The sequence below is a fragment of the Galeopterus variegatus genome, unplaced genomic scaffold, assembly GCF_000696425.1.
Source record: "Galeopterus variegatus unplaced genomic scaffold, G_variegatus-3.0.2 Scaffold8011, whole genome shotgun sequence".
In the NCBI taxonomy this organism is placed as follows: Eukaryota; Metazoa; Chordata; class Mammalia; order Dermoptera; family Cynocephalidae; genus Galeopterus; species Galeopterus variegatus.
This window is the reverse complement of record NW_007734122.1, coordinates 108,696-123,406: the sequence shown is the minus strand read 5'-3', so window position 1 is coordinate 123,406 and position 14,711 is coordinate 108,696. Positions and strand designations below refer to the sequence as shown.

General features: G+C 39.7%; 1 protein-coding gene across 1 annotated transcript in view; it reads right to left on the bottom strand.

Annotated features, from left to right (window-relative positions):
• Nucleotides 1-4,326: 4,326 nt before the first annotated feature.
• The window catches only part of SLC39A12 (solute carrier family 39 (zinc transporter), member 12), a gene marked incomplete at its 3' end in the record, with an annotated part of 51,919 nt that continues 41,534 nt past the window's right edge, over nucleotides 4,327-14,711 (bottom strand). The window contains exons 10-11 of the mRNA XM_008592544.1: nucleotides 6,175-6,333; nucleotides 4,327-4,514 (exon numbers count right to left, since the gene is read on the bottom strand). Coding sequence (XP_008590766.1) covers nucleotides 4,327-4,514; nucleotides 6,175-6,333 — 347 coding nt within the window. The remainder of the gene's footprint in view (nucleotides 4,515-6,174; nucleotides 6,334-14,711) is intronic.

Sequence of the window (14,711 nt, the reverse complement as noted above, 5' to 3'; positions counted from 1 at the left end):
AAGGTGAGAAGAATCAAGATTGGGTGCTGGAGGACAGCAATGATGAACATCAAATACGACCTCAGAACCAGAGGGGTTTGGAGTTTATTTCACTATTTTGTATTAAGTCTTCATGGGGTATTTGGCTGGCTACTACCATGAAGGGTCTTTGGGATAAATGGGACTTAAAAGCAAAGGAGGGCAAGAGTATATCTGAGTGGTGGAAGGGGTCAGCTGTTGATGGACATTGCTTGTGTGCTACTTCATATTGTCTCTGACCCATGTCTTGTCCCAGACAATGCTGCAGAGACCAGTTCCAAGAAGATGTTGATGGGTTTTGCACACTACATTTCTCTTTCTACTGCCCTGGGTTTTTCTGATGTGATGGCATGGGACCCCCGTGGAATACCCTAAACACTCCAACATGCATAACCTGGAAGTGTAGGGGGATCATGCTTACGGGGCTAGCTTTGAACAATGGAATCCATCCCATGGATGAAACCTCTTTCATTCCACAAGTAGACAGTTCTGAAGTGCATTTCCTAAGAAGGTCCACTGTGATAGAGTACCTGCAGTGCTGATCAACGTAATAAAAACGCATTGTTGCACTGACTTTTCCTTCTCTGTTCCACTCTGCCTGCCTTCACTTCTCCCTGCGGTCACTTCCCAGATGAATTGCCTTTGTCAACTCACCTTTGTTTTAGCCTCTGCTTTGGGGGGAACCCAGTCTAGGATGCTAATCTTCACAATAGAAAATTCATTTCTTCTGACCTTCCAGAGCTGCATCCATTTCTTCTTTAGAAATGACTCCATACAACTGGGAGTTAACGTGCTTAGATAAGGCAATCCCACATTGGAGAATTAAGGCTGGCAGGTTTCTCTACAGAAGACTTTGCTAATGGTCCCATTTTTGTCCTTAGTTCTCTTTCTTGTAGGAGCTTGAAATAACACNCTTTGCTAATGGTCCCATTTTTGTCCTTAGTTCTCTTTCTTGTAGGAGCTTGAAATAACACACCCAATTTCTTTGAAACAAACAAACAAGGCAAATATCTAGCTAGTCTTTTCACATTAACTCTGCTCAGAAGTTGCCTGGTAAATATCCAGGATTTAGCAAATAACCAGTATATTAAAGTATTCCCCTGTACCCTTTAGTTGCTGTCATTTATTTTCTTTGCTGCTTCACAGAGTCTTGAAACCTTGTTTTCTTCCTTTTAAATGACAGGCTGTTTTCCTTGGCACAGCCCCAGAGTACAGCAACAGTTAAACTTGCTGCTATGTGAAAGGGCTGTATTTGTTTAGAAGTTACTCAGAAGGCCGTGAGAGCAGGCGACCTGGATTGTAGGAAGGAGCCCCAGGAAACTCAAGAGTATTTTTTTTTCTTTCCTGTCTTTTTTGCTCCAATGCTGGTTTTTCCTTGGCCAATAGTATTTTGTAATAAGGTCAAGCTTTATGCTAGTTGGAATTTCATGGGATATCAGACACATTGCTTTCTTATAAGCAATTGCTTACCCTTTCAAGAAAAGGAGCAAAAACATCGAGGAGAAAATGATGTATTTAGTACAGGGTTCTACGTGAAATGGTTCTTGATCATCTTCCCAGATTAACTTTGGAAGAGTAGACACCGTAACAAAGAAAAAGGATTGACTATGTACCCACACATCCATCATACACGAAGAGAGTTTCGGTCTGTGTTAAAAACTGAATGAACTTCAAAAATAACCAGCAGCTGTCCCCAACTGACCCATAAAGAGAAAAGAAATTAGAAATAGAAAGTTGAAAATCAGGAGGCTCAANAGCTTTAAATGCACTATTAGAAAAGAAGAAATTTAAAATCAATAATATAACATTTGACTTCATAAATCAATAAAGGGAAAAAGAAAATTAAATGCAAAGTAAGAAGGAAGGAAATAATAGAGATAAGACCAGAAATAATAAAAAATCATAAAGCATTGATATATATTCATGAGTAGTCTTTTCACTTGTGGAATTTGGGCTTCCTTTTCCTGTAAACATAGACACTGTCAGATCACAAATCCTTGTTCTTGGGGAGAATGCACCAGGGAATACATAATGTTTCCCATGAACTTGAAGCTACGACTACCACCTGGTTATTCGGGGCTCCTTATACCAATGGAACAGCCAACAAAGAACAAAGATATTAAAAAGGTGGGAGTAATTGTACTGATATCCCTGAGAGGTTAGGGTTGGTGCTACACAATGGAGGAAGAAGGGGTATATCTAGAAACTGGGATTCCTTGAGCATCTCTTGGCACTTCCATGTCTGGTAACAACTGTGATAAGTCAAGTAGAGGACACACGCTTTACGAGGATAAAGCAACTACGATTCAAATGCCTCAGGAAAGACCTGTGTTACTTTCTGAAAGGAAATAAATCTAGGTCAAGCCAAAGAACTGCCTAAAGGTGAGAAGAATCAAGATTGGGTGCTGGAGGACAGCAATGATGAACATCAAATACGACCTCAGAACCAGAGGGGTTTGGAGTTTATTTCACTATTTTGTATTAAGTCTTCATGGGGTATTTGGCTGGCTACTACCATGAAGGGTCTTTGGGATAAATGGGACTTAAAAGCAAAGGAGGGCAAGAGTATATCTGAGTGGTGGAAGGGGTCAGCTGTTGATGGACATTGCTTGTGTGCTACTTCATATTGTCTCTGACCCATGTCTTGTCCCAGACAATGCTGCAGAGACCAGTTCCAAGAAGATGTTGATGGGTTTTGCACACTACATTTCTCTTTCTACTGCCCTGGGTTTTTCTGATGTGATGGCATGGGACCCCCGTGGAATACCCTAAACACTCCAACATGCATAACCTTAGTGAATTTGAAGACTGTATGTAGACATTTTAAACAACATGCAGCTCTCACATAATTAAATAGTGAGTGACTGTGTTTTTGAAGTTACGAAAGGCTAGAGATCCAGATTTGTCAAATTGAAAGCACTGCAGGATTTTGCAATATTGACCTTGGGTTGGGGGATGGGGTTCAGAAAGGGGGAAAAATTTGCTCCACTTTTAGCTTTGTTATCAAAATAAGGAAAATTTTTGAACATCACAAATAATATATAAGAACATTTCTGAACATGGAAGTACATTTGGTGTTCACCTCTTCTGTTTAAATCTTGTAAGAATTAAGGAAAACAACCAGAAACTCAGAAACATTTACACTGGGGTTTAGACATGAACACTTAAGAATGCACCATTCTTCTGGTTGTACCAGTACAGGGTCCTGCCTCCCACATTTTTCCCTCCTGAATCATTTCTTTTTACTTACTTCCAGGACAATAGCTGGATTCTGCCTTATCATTACCTAATATCAATGAATCTGTTCCACATATTACCTTCAAGACTGTTTACCTTCTCCAGGATACAGGTAATAACATATTTTACTTTCATTCAGATGAATTTTCAGACTTATGTATCTCCTTTGTTAAATTATTTCATTTTTATTTGTGTTATTCCAACCCCTGAGAAGGAATAATCATTACGACTTTTACCTTAAGACATTTAAATTGTAATCAAGTCCAATAGTAGATGACCTTAAAAAAAACTGATTTATCTTATGAAAACCAGAATCGAAGAGACAAAAAAAAAGATGTACAATTTCCCAGGTTCAATTCTTTCATGAGATTATAAAGAATGAAAGCGATGACTATGTTATCATTAGTGTCAGCAAGTACCTCTTTGGGAAACATATGTTGCAATTTTAGAGATCCAAAACTGTAATAATCTTTTTTTCTCATTTTACCAGCATGATAGCACTTTGGCAATTACAACTTAAAGATGAAATGATTAGGTTGCTTAATTAAGTCAAACAGCTCTTTAATTCAATAAAATGCAGTTGAACTATTTTGCATTGCATAAATAAAATAGCTGGCTGTATCACAGAACTTTTCATTTTTGCAGCCGGAAGTATAGACATCGTATACAGATGCAAAGCCCAGTGGAAATAAGCTGATGATCACTTTTCGATGATTACAAAGGCTTCAATACCTATTTTCTGTATCTTAAATTATGTTCTTTCTGCCTATGACTTACCTTCTTGGAATACACAGACTATTCTCTTAATCATAGATGCAAAGCCCAGTGGAAATAAGCTGATGATCACTTTTCGATGATTACAAAGGCTTCAATACCTATTTTCTGTATCTCAAATTATGTTCTTTCTGCCTATGACTTACCTTCTTGGAATACACAGACTATTCTCTTAATCATTTGTGTTATTATCTATATGCTTCTCTTCTCGCCATTCATCGTTCCATTTTATTGCTTTTTCTCTGCTTTACATTTTCAGTGTTTAGAAACACAAAAATAGAAAATCCACCAGCTTACCATTTCCACCAGGGATAAATATAAGAACATCCCAGCAGTAACTGTTAAGATCCAGTCTTGAACACATGGATCAGCTGACACTGAGAGGCCAATGTATAATCCTATGAAGGCTGTTAGAGCACTTATAAAATTCATCAGGATGGCAGTCTTAATAGAAAGGCCAGAGCTTAAGAGCACAGCGATGTCTCCTGAAGATAAAAGGGAAAAGAAAGTATAATTATTATTCAACTGATGATGGCCTTAGTAAAGTAATATGCTGATCGGCTGTTTCAAATTTCAACACTGTAACCAATTTTATAAGTAAAGTTGAGTGATCAGTTAATAAAACACCTATATTTCTCTAGGATTCATAACCAACCCATTATACCATTAGGAAATTGCATTTCAAGGTTCTATTTCTTTCGCTACTTCTAAAGAGAGCATATACAGAGAAGTCTGTGACATATTTTTTAGTTCCTGATATCCTGTGACATTTTCAACTTAGATAAATGCAAAATTTATTTAAGAAAAAAAAAAGAAAGAAGAAGTCACTCGCTGTCCCAGAGTTTCTAAATCATTCTGCCTGGGAACTTGCCAGGTGAAATCATGACATTATATAGGTATTTATTATTTACTTATGCAGGAAGTGCTGTAAGGAAAGAGAAAACTACTTAATAAGAGATTTTTAAATCATTGCAGAAGTTGTTTAGGAAAACAAATTGTTCCTGTAGAAAATAGTTTTACTGACTTGATGATTTTAGGAAAATGGCATTATTCTTTCCACACTTTTCCTCCAAAAGAAGAATGACCTATTAGTAAATCTGAGAGCATCTATTTCTTAGTTTTAGTGATTGAGATGAGACTGAAATTCAATAAAGAGACAGCTTGGGGACTTAGTGTCTTAGTTCTACTGCATAACTGGTCCTATGAACAGGTTCTGAAGCTTCTTTCTGGTCTGCTACAGTCTGTGACACTGAGCTGTGGTTTGGGGTTGAAGATCAAGTGTTATTCCACTGTTACAGTAGCTAAATGCAGGACCATAGGGTATGGATCCCAGACCAGGTACACTTTAATGGGTTCAGGAGAGACCTTGGATAAACTGCTGCAGGAAGAATAGGTCGATAATAAGTAGGTGGAAGGACTTTGGTCAATGGACATTGAGCACAAGAGGACAAAGGTAACCCAAGGGACAGTGTAAGACTGAAAGTGGAAGCAGAAAGAGGGACTGCTAAGGTAGGGCAGGTGTGTGTTGGACCAGCCTCTACTATTTCTGGGTCTGTTTCAGAAATGTCTATTTAATACCATCATGGTTCCTAGGAGGCAGGATTTGAATTATAAGGCTATTAGAATTATCCAGAAAGAGAGACTTGTGTGCATCTGCTACCATATGCCTGTCATTACAATTTTATGCTTGGCTTTAAACATTTTATGTAAATCGGGTTAATGAAACCATGGTTTGGTTTTAATTTAAATGTTATTTTATCTCACTGGCCCATTTGCTAGCATAACGGGTAAAGTTCCCCTCTTAAAATTTTTCCCACAATTAATATGCAGATTTAAAAATCCTTGGCAAAATTCTCTAAAATAAGGTTTCTCTGAATGACATTCTCCTAGATAGAATTCTCTGGAATCCAAAAAGAGTCATTTCTAACCCTGGGAAAGATCATAAAGGAGTCTAATTAATTTGTGTCCCAAGGTACAGGAATTTCTCCTCCTAATCTTCTTCCTCTTATGGTTTAAATAAATTATAAGTGGAAAATATTCATCTTTCAATTGTACATTGGAAAAAGAATCCTACTGAACCATAGCTAGAAATATATTATGACTTTCTCAACAAGAAGGAAACAGTGATTCTACCATTGGACTTACCCATTTCATGTGGAATTTCATGACACAAGATAGCAATTGTCGTGGTCACTCCTGACTCGGATGAAGATGAGAAGGCTGCTCCTATTACTAGGCCATCTGCAAAATTATGCAGGCTGTCCCCAACCAGAATCATTATTGCTAACAAGCTAATGGCTTTGCCTAAAGAACCAAATAAAGGTGTGAGAAGCATTAACAGAGCACTGTATATTTCATGAATCCTTCAAATATGATCAACTTTCCCATCCACCTTTGACAATCTTGTATTGCATCTAATCAAATAACCTCACTTCGTTTCAGCTTTCAAAATAAGTCATAACTGGAGACGCAAATATAGTAACCAGCATGTTTGAATGTATGATCTGACTAATAATGAGATAAATTATGTACTGGCATTCACTATTTTATCATCTTGTCTAGCTATGCCAAAAGAAGAAAATAAAAACAATGTTACAACCTCCCAAAAATACCACTCATGACCTTTCCGTTCTGTATAGACTGAATGTTTGTGTTCCAACACTCAACTTTTTCCCCTGCAAGACAGCTGGCTAGTTACCCAGCTCTCACCGCTGATGTGAAGAAACAACAAAAGGATATTCCTATGCTGAGTGGAGTTTCTGGGAGTAAACATGGTGGCATAGAAAGACAGGTGAGGTACCTGACCATGGTTGGCTCAAAGTCAGGAGAGACTCTTCGCTGCAAGAAAAAGTATTCAAGGGGAATTCTCAACAGTCTCGATGTGACATGGATGCCTGCAATCCAACCTACAAGGGAGCTGTGCAGCCCTTGCAGACTGTGAGCCCAGTGTGGGGAGCCTCTCAGAGCCACCCACGTGACTGCATTAATCCAGACAGAGAATTCACACTGAGCTTCCTGATCCTCTGGGTCCTGGGCTGCCACAGAACATCATGATTTGGGGATTGGACCCAACAACAGAGTGTATTTTGACTTCTAAGCCCAGTAGCCCTGTCATCTCCACAATGCTAAGGCCTCCTCATCACACCATGACTTTGGCTTTGGCACCCAAGCCAACAAAGTGCCCTGTTTGCCTGGGAAAGGTGGTCCAGAACAGTGTGAAGGGCACCCCCAGGACAGAGGGAGCCAGTGCTCACACTTTACAGAGACTGAGAGCCAACTGGTCTGGGCCTTAGGGTCACCCAACTGGCAACTCTGCTGCTCTCAGTCAATCACCTGTGAACTTCTTCTGGTGGCACAGAGTCCCACCATGGCTCTGGCAAACCCACTCAGAGCCACTGACTCCATCTAAGAAGCTACAGAGATTCTGCATGCCAATCTCATGGGCAGAATGTCCTGTCTGTAGCTCCGGCAAGCCCTCCTGATGCCACCCGGAGGAGTTGAAGGCAGCACAATGTCTCTCTTTTGGGCTTAGAGTCCTGCCCACTAATCCAGTATCCTTGCCTGAAGTGGTTCACTCCAGCTGAGAAGCTGCAGAGTGACCTAGAGTCTCTCTTGGGGCACAGCAGCCCATCCGCAGTAACCTTGCATGGGGCATCCCACTCCAGCTGAAGAGCTTCACAGTGACCCAGCACCTCTCTTGGGAGTGCAGGGTCCCACCCATGAACACAGCAACCTTGCCCAGTGCAGCTGACTCCAACTATGCTGCAGACCACCCCAGCATCTCTCTTGGGGGTTCAGTGTCTTGCCCATGACCCCAGTGACATCTCTCAGTGTGGTCCACTCCAGCTGAGGAGCTTCAAAGCAACCCAGTGATTCTCTTGGGGACATAGGACCCTGCCCACAACCCTAGCAACCTCACCCAAAGCAGTCCACTTCAATGGTGGAGCTGCAGAGCATGCTAACATCTTCCTCAGAAGTCCAAGATCCCAGAAGCAGCCACAGCAACCCCAACCCCACCCAGGGTCACCCACTTTAGCTGAGGAGATGCTGAGCACTCCAGAACCTCTCTGAGGGCACAGGATCTGGCCACAGCATGTGCAAGGCTGCCCAGGTTCACGCACTCCAGCTGAGGAGCTGCAGAGCACCCCAACACTTCTCCCAAGATCCTGAAAACTCACCCAAAACAACAGCAACCCAACCCAGTGTCGCCTATTCAGCTGAGCAGCTTCAGAATACCCTACCACCTTTCCAAGGGTCTGCAGTCATGTCTATTACTCTGGCAACCCCACTGACTTTAGCAGAGAAACAGCCGATTGTCACAACACCTCTCTTAGAACCCCAGCTAGGGTCATCCACTTCAGCTAAGGAAGCAACTGAGCATATCAGTTCATCTGCCAGGAGATCAAGGGACGGCCTACAGCCCCAGCAACCCCACCAGTGTTACATACTCCAGCAAGGAGCTTCTGAGTGTCCCAGCACCTTGACCATAAAAGTACTCACAGACAATTCTGATGTTGAATACAGTCAAAGAGATCGCATGAAGACTACACTCACCCAGAACCAAAGCTAAAACACCCTATCCAACTGACACTGTAGAGCACGTCTACAGGAAAGAGTCTCTCTCTTCAAAAGCTACTCCAGAAAACTAGAAGTGACTGTCCCTCCAGATGCTCAGACATCAATGCAGGGATACAAGAAACATAAAAAAAAAAAAAGTAAACATGACATTCCCAAATGAATACAATAATTCTCCAGTTCCAGACCCCAGAGAAGATGAAATCTATGAAATGCATAAAAAGGAATTCCAAATAATCTTGAGGAAACTCAACAAGATGTAAGAGAATACAGATAGACAACACCATGAAGTCATAAAAATAATTCATGATCTGAAGGAGAAATTCAACAGAAATAGATATCATACAAAAGAAACAAACAGAAATCTTGGAAATGAAGAATTTATTAAATTAAATAAGAAATATACCAAGAGCTTAGGCAACAGGCTAGATAAATCACAAGAAAGAATTTCTGTCCCTAAAGATAGGCTTTTTGAATAACCTAGCCAGACACCCCCCCCCCCAAAAAAAAAAGAATCAAAAGAATGAAGAACGTCTAAGAGATGTGTGGGACAACTTTAGGCATCAAACCTCTGCATTATGGTTGTTCTGGAAGGGAAGAGAAAGAAAAAATCATTGAAAACCTATTAAATGAAACAATAGCTGAAAACCTCCCAAGTAGTGAAAGAGATATGACTTCCACATCCAACGGATTCAGATGCCCAAACAGTTTTATCCCATAAAAGGTCCTCTCCAAGATACATTGTAGTCAAATTGTCAAAAGTCTAAGACAAAGGGAGAATTCTAAAAACAGCAAGTGAAAAGCATCAAATCACCTATAGGGGAATCCCCAGCAAAGTAACAGCTGATTTCTCAGCAGAAACCATACAGGCCAGCAGAGAATGGAATGATATATTTAAAGTGCTGAAAGAAAAAAACTGCCAGTCAAGTATATTATACTCAGCAAAGCTATCCTTCAAAAATGAAGGAGAAATAGTGTCTTTCCCAGAAAAACAAAAAATCCTTCAAAAATGAAGGAGAAATAGTGTCTTTCCCAGAAAAACAAAAACTGTGGGAATTCATTTCCACTGAACTAGTCCTACAAGATACCCTTAAGGGAGTCCTACATCTGGAAGCAAAAGAATAATAACTACCATCATAATAACACATGAAAGAGTAAACCTCATGTGTAGAGGAGATACACATAAGAGAAATAAATTATATCTTACCACTTCAAAAAACAAACAAACAAAAAACACCAAATAGCAAAGACAATAAAAGAGAAGGAAATAAATAAATATATAAAACAACCATAAAACAGTGAACAAAATGTCAGGAGTAAGTCAATACTTTTCAATAACAACCTTGAATGGAAGTGGATTAAATTCCTTATTTAAATGATATAGACTGGTTAAATGGATTAGAAATCAAGACCCAACTATATGCTGCCTACAAGAAACTTATTTCACGTGTAAAGACACACATAAACCGAAGGTGAAGGAATTGAAAAAATATTCCACACAAATGGAAACCAAAAATGAGCAGGAGTAGCTGTATTTATATCAGATAAAATAAACTTTAAATCAAAAACTAGATTAAAAAAAGGGCATTATGTAAGGTTAAAGGGATCAATTCAGCAAGAGGAGATAACAATTGTAATTATACATGCACCCAACATCAGAGGACCCAGATATATAAAGCAAATATTATTGGATCTAAAGGGAGAGGTAGACCCCAATATGATAAGAGTTGGGGACGTCAGCACTCCTCTCTCAGCAATAGCCATATCATTTAGAAAACAAATCAATAAAGAAACATGTGTTAGGCCACAAATCAAGTCTCAACAAACTTTTGAAAATTGAAATCATATCAAGTATCTTTTTAGACCACAATGGAATAAAATTAGAAATCAATAACAAGAGGAACTTTTGAAACTAAACAAATGCATGGAAATTAAACAACTGCTCCTCAATGACTAATGGGTCAAAGAAGAAATTGAGCAGGAAATCAAAAAAATTGCTCAAAACAAATTAAAATAGAAGCACAACCTACCAAAATCTATGAGGTACTGCAAATGCAGAATCAAATGAAATGGAGACAAAAAAAGATACAAAAGATTGACAAAACAAAAAGTTTGTTTTTTTAAAAAGATAACCAAATTGACAAACCATTATCTAGACTAAGAAAAAAAGAGAGAAGACCCAAAAAATGAAAATTAAAAATGAAAAAGAAGACATTACAATTGATAACATAAAAATAACAAGACTCATTAAAGGCTATTATGAACAACTATATGCCGACAAAATGGAAAATCTGGAGGAAATGGATAAATTTCTGGACACACACAACTTACCAAGACTGAACCAAGAACAAAGAGAAAACCTGAACAGACCAGTAACAAGTAATAATATTGAATAAGTAAGCAGCAGTCTCCCAACAAAAAAAAGCCCAGGATGAATGGCTTCACTGCTAAATTCTACCAAACTTTTAAAGAGGAACTAATACTGATTCTTCTCAAACTATTCCAAAAAATGAAAGCAGAAGGTATTCTCCCAAACTCATTCTGTGAGGCCAGTATCACCCTGATACCAAACCAGAAAAAGGCACAACAAAAAAATAAAACTACAGGCCAATATCCTTGATGAACATAGAGGAAAAAATTCTCAACAAAATACTAAAATCTGAATTTAACAGCACATCAAAAAGATTGTACATCATGATCAAGTGGAATTTATCCCAGGGATGCAAGGATGTTTCAACACACACAAATGAATAAATGTGACACACCACAGCAACAACATGAAGAACAAAAACCATGTGATCATCTCTATAGATTCAAAAAGAGTGTTTGATAAAATTTAACATCACTTCATGATAAAAACTCTCAATGAATTAGGTATAGAAGGAAAGTATCCCAAAATAAAGGCCACATACGACAAACCCACAACTAGTGTCATTCTGAATGGGGAAAAACTTTCAATTTTTCCACTAAGAACAGTAAGAAGACAAGGATGCCCTCTCTAACCACTCTTATTTAACACAGTAATGGAATTTCTAGCCAGAGCTTTAGGCAAGAGGAAGAAATTTTTAAAAATCCAAATTGGAAAAGAGGAATTAAAATTGCCCCTGTTGCAGATGACATGATCTTATATATAGGAAAATCTAAAGACTCTACAAAAATCTCTTAGAACTGATAAAAGAATTCAGTAAAGTTGCAGGATACAAAATCAACATAAAAAAATCAGTCGTGTCTCTATATATCAACAATGAACTAGCTGAAACAAAAAGTAAGAAATCTATTCTATTTACAATAACTATAGAAAGAAAGAAAGAAAGAAAGAAAGAAAGAGAAAGAAAGAAAGAAAGAAAGAAAGAAAGAAAGAAAGAAAGAAAGAAAGAAAGAAACGAAAATACCTAGGAATAAATTTAACCAAGGAGGTGAAAGATCTCTACAATGAAAACTGCAAAACATTGATGAAAGAAATTACAGAAGACACAAAAAGATGAAGAGAATAAATTTAACCAAGGAGGTGAAAGATCTATACAATGAAAACTGCAAAACATTGATGAAAGAAATTACAGAAGACACAAAAAGATGAAGAGACATCCCATATTCATGGATCAGAAGAATTAGCATTGTCAAAATGACCATACTACCTAAAGCAATCTACAAATTTAGTGCAATCCCTAATAAAATTCCAATGACATTCATCACAGAAATAGAAAAAAACAATCCTAAAATTCATTTGGAACCACAAAGGACTCTGAATAGCCAAAGTGATCCTAAGCAAAAAGAGCAAAGATGGAGGCATTACACCACCTGACTTCAAAATATACTACAAAACTATAGTAATAAAGACAGTGGTACTGGCATAAAAACAGATACATGGACCAATACAACACAGTAGAGAACTTAGAAATAAATCCACATGTCTGCAGACAGCTGATCTTTGACAAAGGTGCTGAAAACATACACTGGGGAAAGTAGAGCCTCTTCGATAAATGGTGCTGGGAAAACTGGACATCCATATACAGAAGAAAGAAACTAGATCAGTACCTCTCACCATATATCAAAAACAACTCAAAATGGAGTAAAGACCTAAATTTAAGATTTAAACTTTAAAACAACTAGAAGAAAACATAGGGAAAACACTCCAAGACATTGGTCTGGGCAAAATTTTATGGAGAAGATTTCTGAAGCACAGGCAACAAAAGCAAAAATAGACAAATGGAATTACATAAGACTAAAAGCTTCTGCACAGCGAAAGAAACAATCAACAGAGTGAAGAAGCAGTCAGCAGAATGGAAGAAAATATTTGCAAACTATTTATCTGACAAGAGATTATTACCGTAATAACTTCGTATAGCATACATTATACGAAGTTATCGACAGAGCACTGTATATTTCATGAATCCTTCAAATATGATCAACTTTCCCATCCACCTTTGACAATCTTGTATTGCATCTAATCAAATAACCTCACTTCGTTTCAGCTTTCAAAATAAGTCATAACTGGAGACGCAAATATAGTAACCAGCATGTTTGAATGTATGATCTGACTAATAATGAGATAAATTATGTACTGGCATTCACTATTTTATCATCTTGTCTAGCTATGCCAAAAGAAGAAAATAAAAACAATGTTACAACCTCCCAAAAATACCACTCATGACCTTTCCGTTCTGTATAGACTGAATGTTTGTGTTCCAACACTCAACTTTTTCCCCTGCAAGACAGCTGGCTAGTTACCCAGCTCTCACCGCTGATGTGAAGAAACAACAAAAGGATATTCCTATGCTGAGTGGAGTTTCTGGGAGTAAACATGGTGGCATAGAAAGACAGGTGAGGTACCTGACCATGGTTGGCTCAAAGTCAGGAGAGACTCTTCGCTGCAAGAAAAAGTATTCAAGGGGAATTCTCAACAGTCTCGATGTGACATGGATGCCTGCAATCCAACCTACAAGGGAGCTGTGCAGCCCTTGCAGACTGTGAGCCCAGTGTGGGGAGCCTCTCAGAGCCACCCACGTGACTGCATTAATCCAGACAGAGAATTCACACTGAGCTTCCTGATCCTCTGGGTCCTGGGCTGCCACAGAACATCATGATTTGGGGATTGGACCCAACAACAGAGTGTATTTTGACTTCTAAGCCCAGTAGCCCTGTCATCTCCACAATGCTAAGGCCTCCTCATCACACCATGACTTTGGCTTTGGCACCCAAGCCAACAAAGTGCCCTGTTTGCCTGGGAAAGGTGGTCCAGAACAGTGTGAAGGGCACCCCCAGGACAGAGGGAGCCAGTGCTCACACTTTACAGAGACTGAGAGCCAACTGGTCTGGGCCTTAGGGTCACCCAACTGGCAACTCTGCTGCTCTCAGTCAATCACCTGTGAACTTCTTCTGGTGGCACAGAGTCCCACCATGGCTCTGGCAAACCCACTCAGAGCCACTGACTCCATCTAAGAAGCTACAGAGATTCTGCATGCCAATCTCATGGGCAGAATGTCCTGTCTGTAGCTCCGGCAAGCCCTCCTGATGCCACCCGGAGGAGTTGAAGGCAGCACAATGTCTCTCTTTTGGGCTTAGAGTCCTGCCCACTAATCCAGTATCCTTGCCTGAAGTGGTTCACTCCAGCTGAGAAGCTGCAGAGTGACCTAGAGTCTCTCTTGGGGCACAGCAGCCCATCCGCAGTAACCTTGCATGGGGCATCCCACTCCAGCTGAAGAGCTTCACAGTGACCCAGCACCTCTCTTGGGAGTGCAGGGTCCCACCCATGAACACAGCAACCTTGCCCAGTGCAGCTGACTCCAACTATGCTGCAGACCACCCCAGCATCTCTCTTGGGGGTTCAGTGTCTTGCCCATGACCCCAGTGACATCTCTCAGTGTGGTCCACTCCAGCTGAGGAGCTTCAAAGCAACCCAGTGATTCTCTTGGGGACATAGGACCCTGCCCACAACCCTAGCAACCTCACCCAAAGCAGTCCACTTCAATGGTGGAGCTGCAGAGCATGCTAACATCTTCCTCAGAAGTCCAAGATCCCAGAAGCAGCCACAGCAACCCCAACCCCACCCAGGGTCACCCACTTTAGCTGAGGAGATGCTGAGCACTCCAGAACCTCTCTGAGGGCAC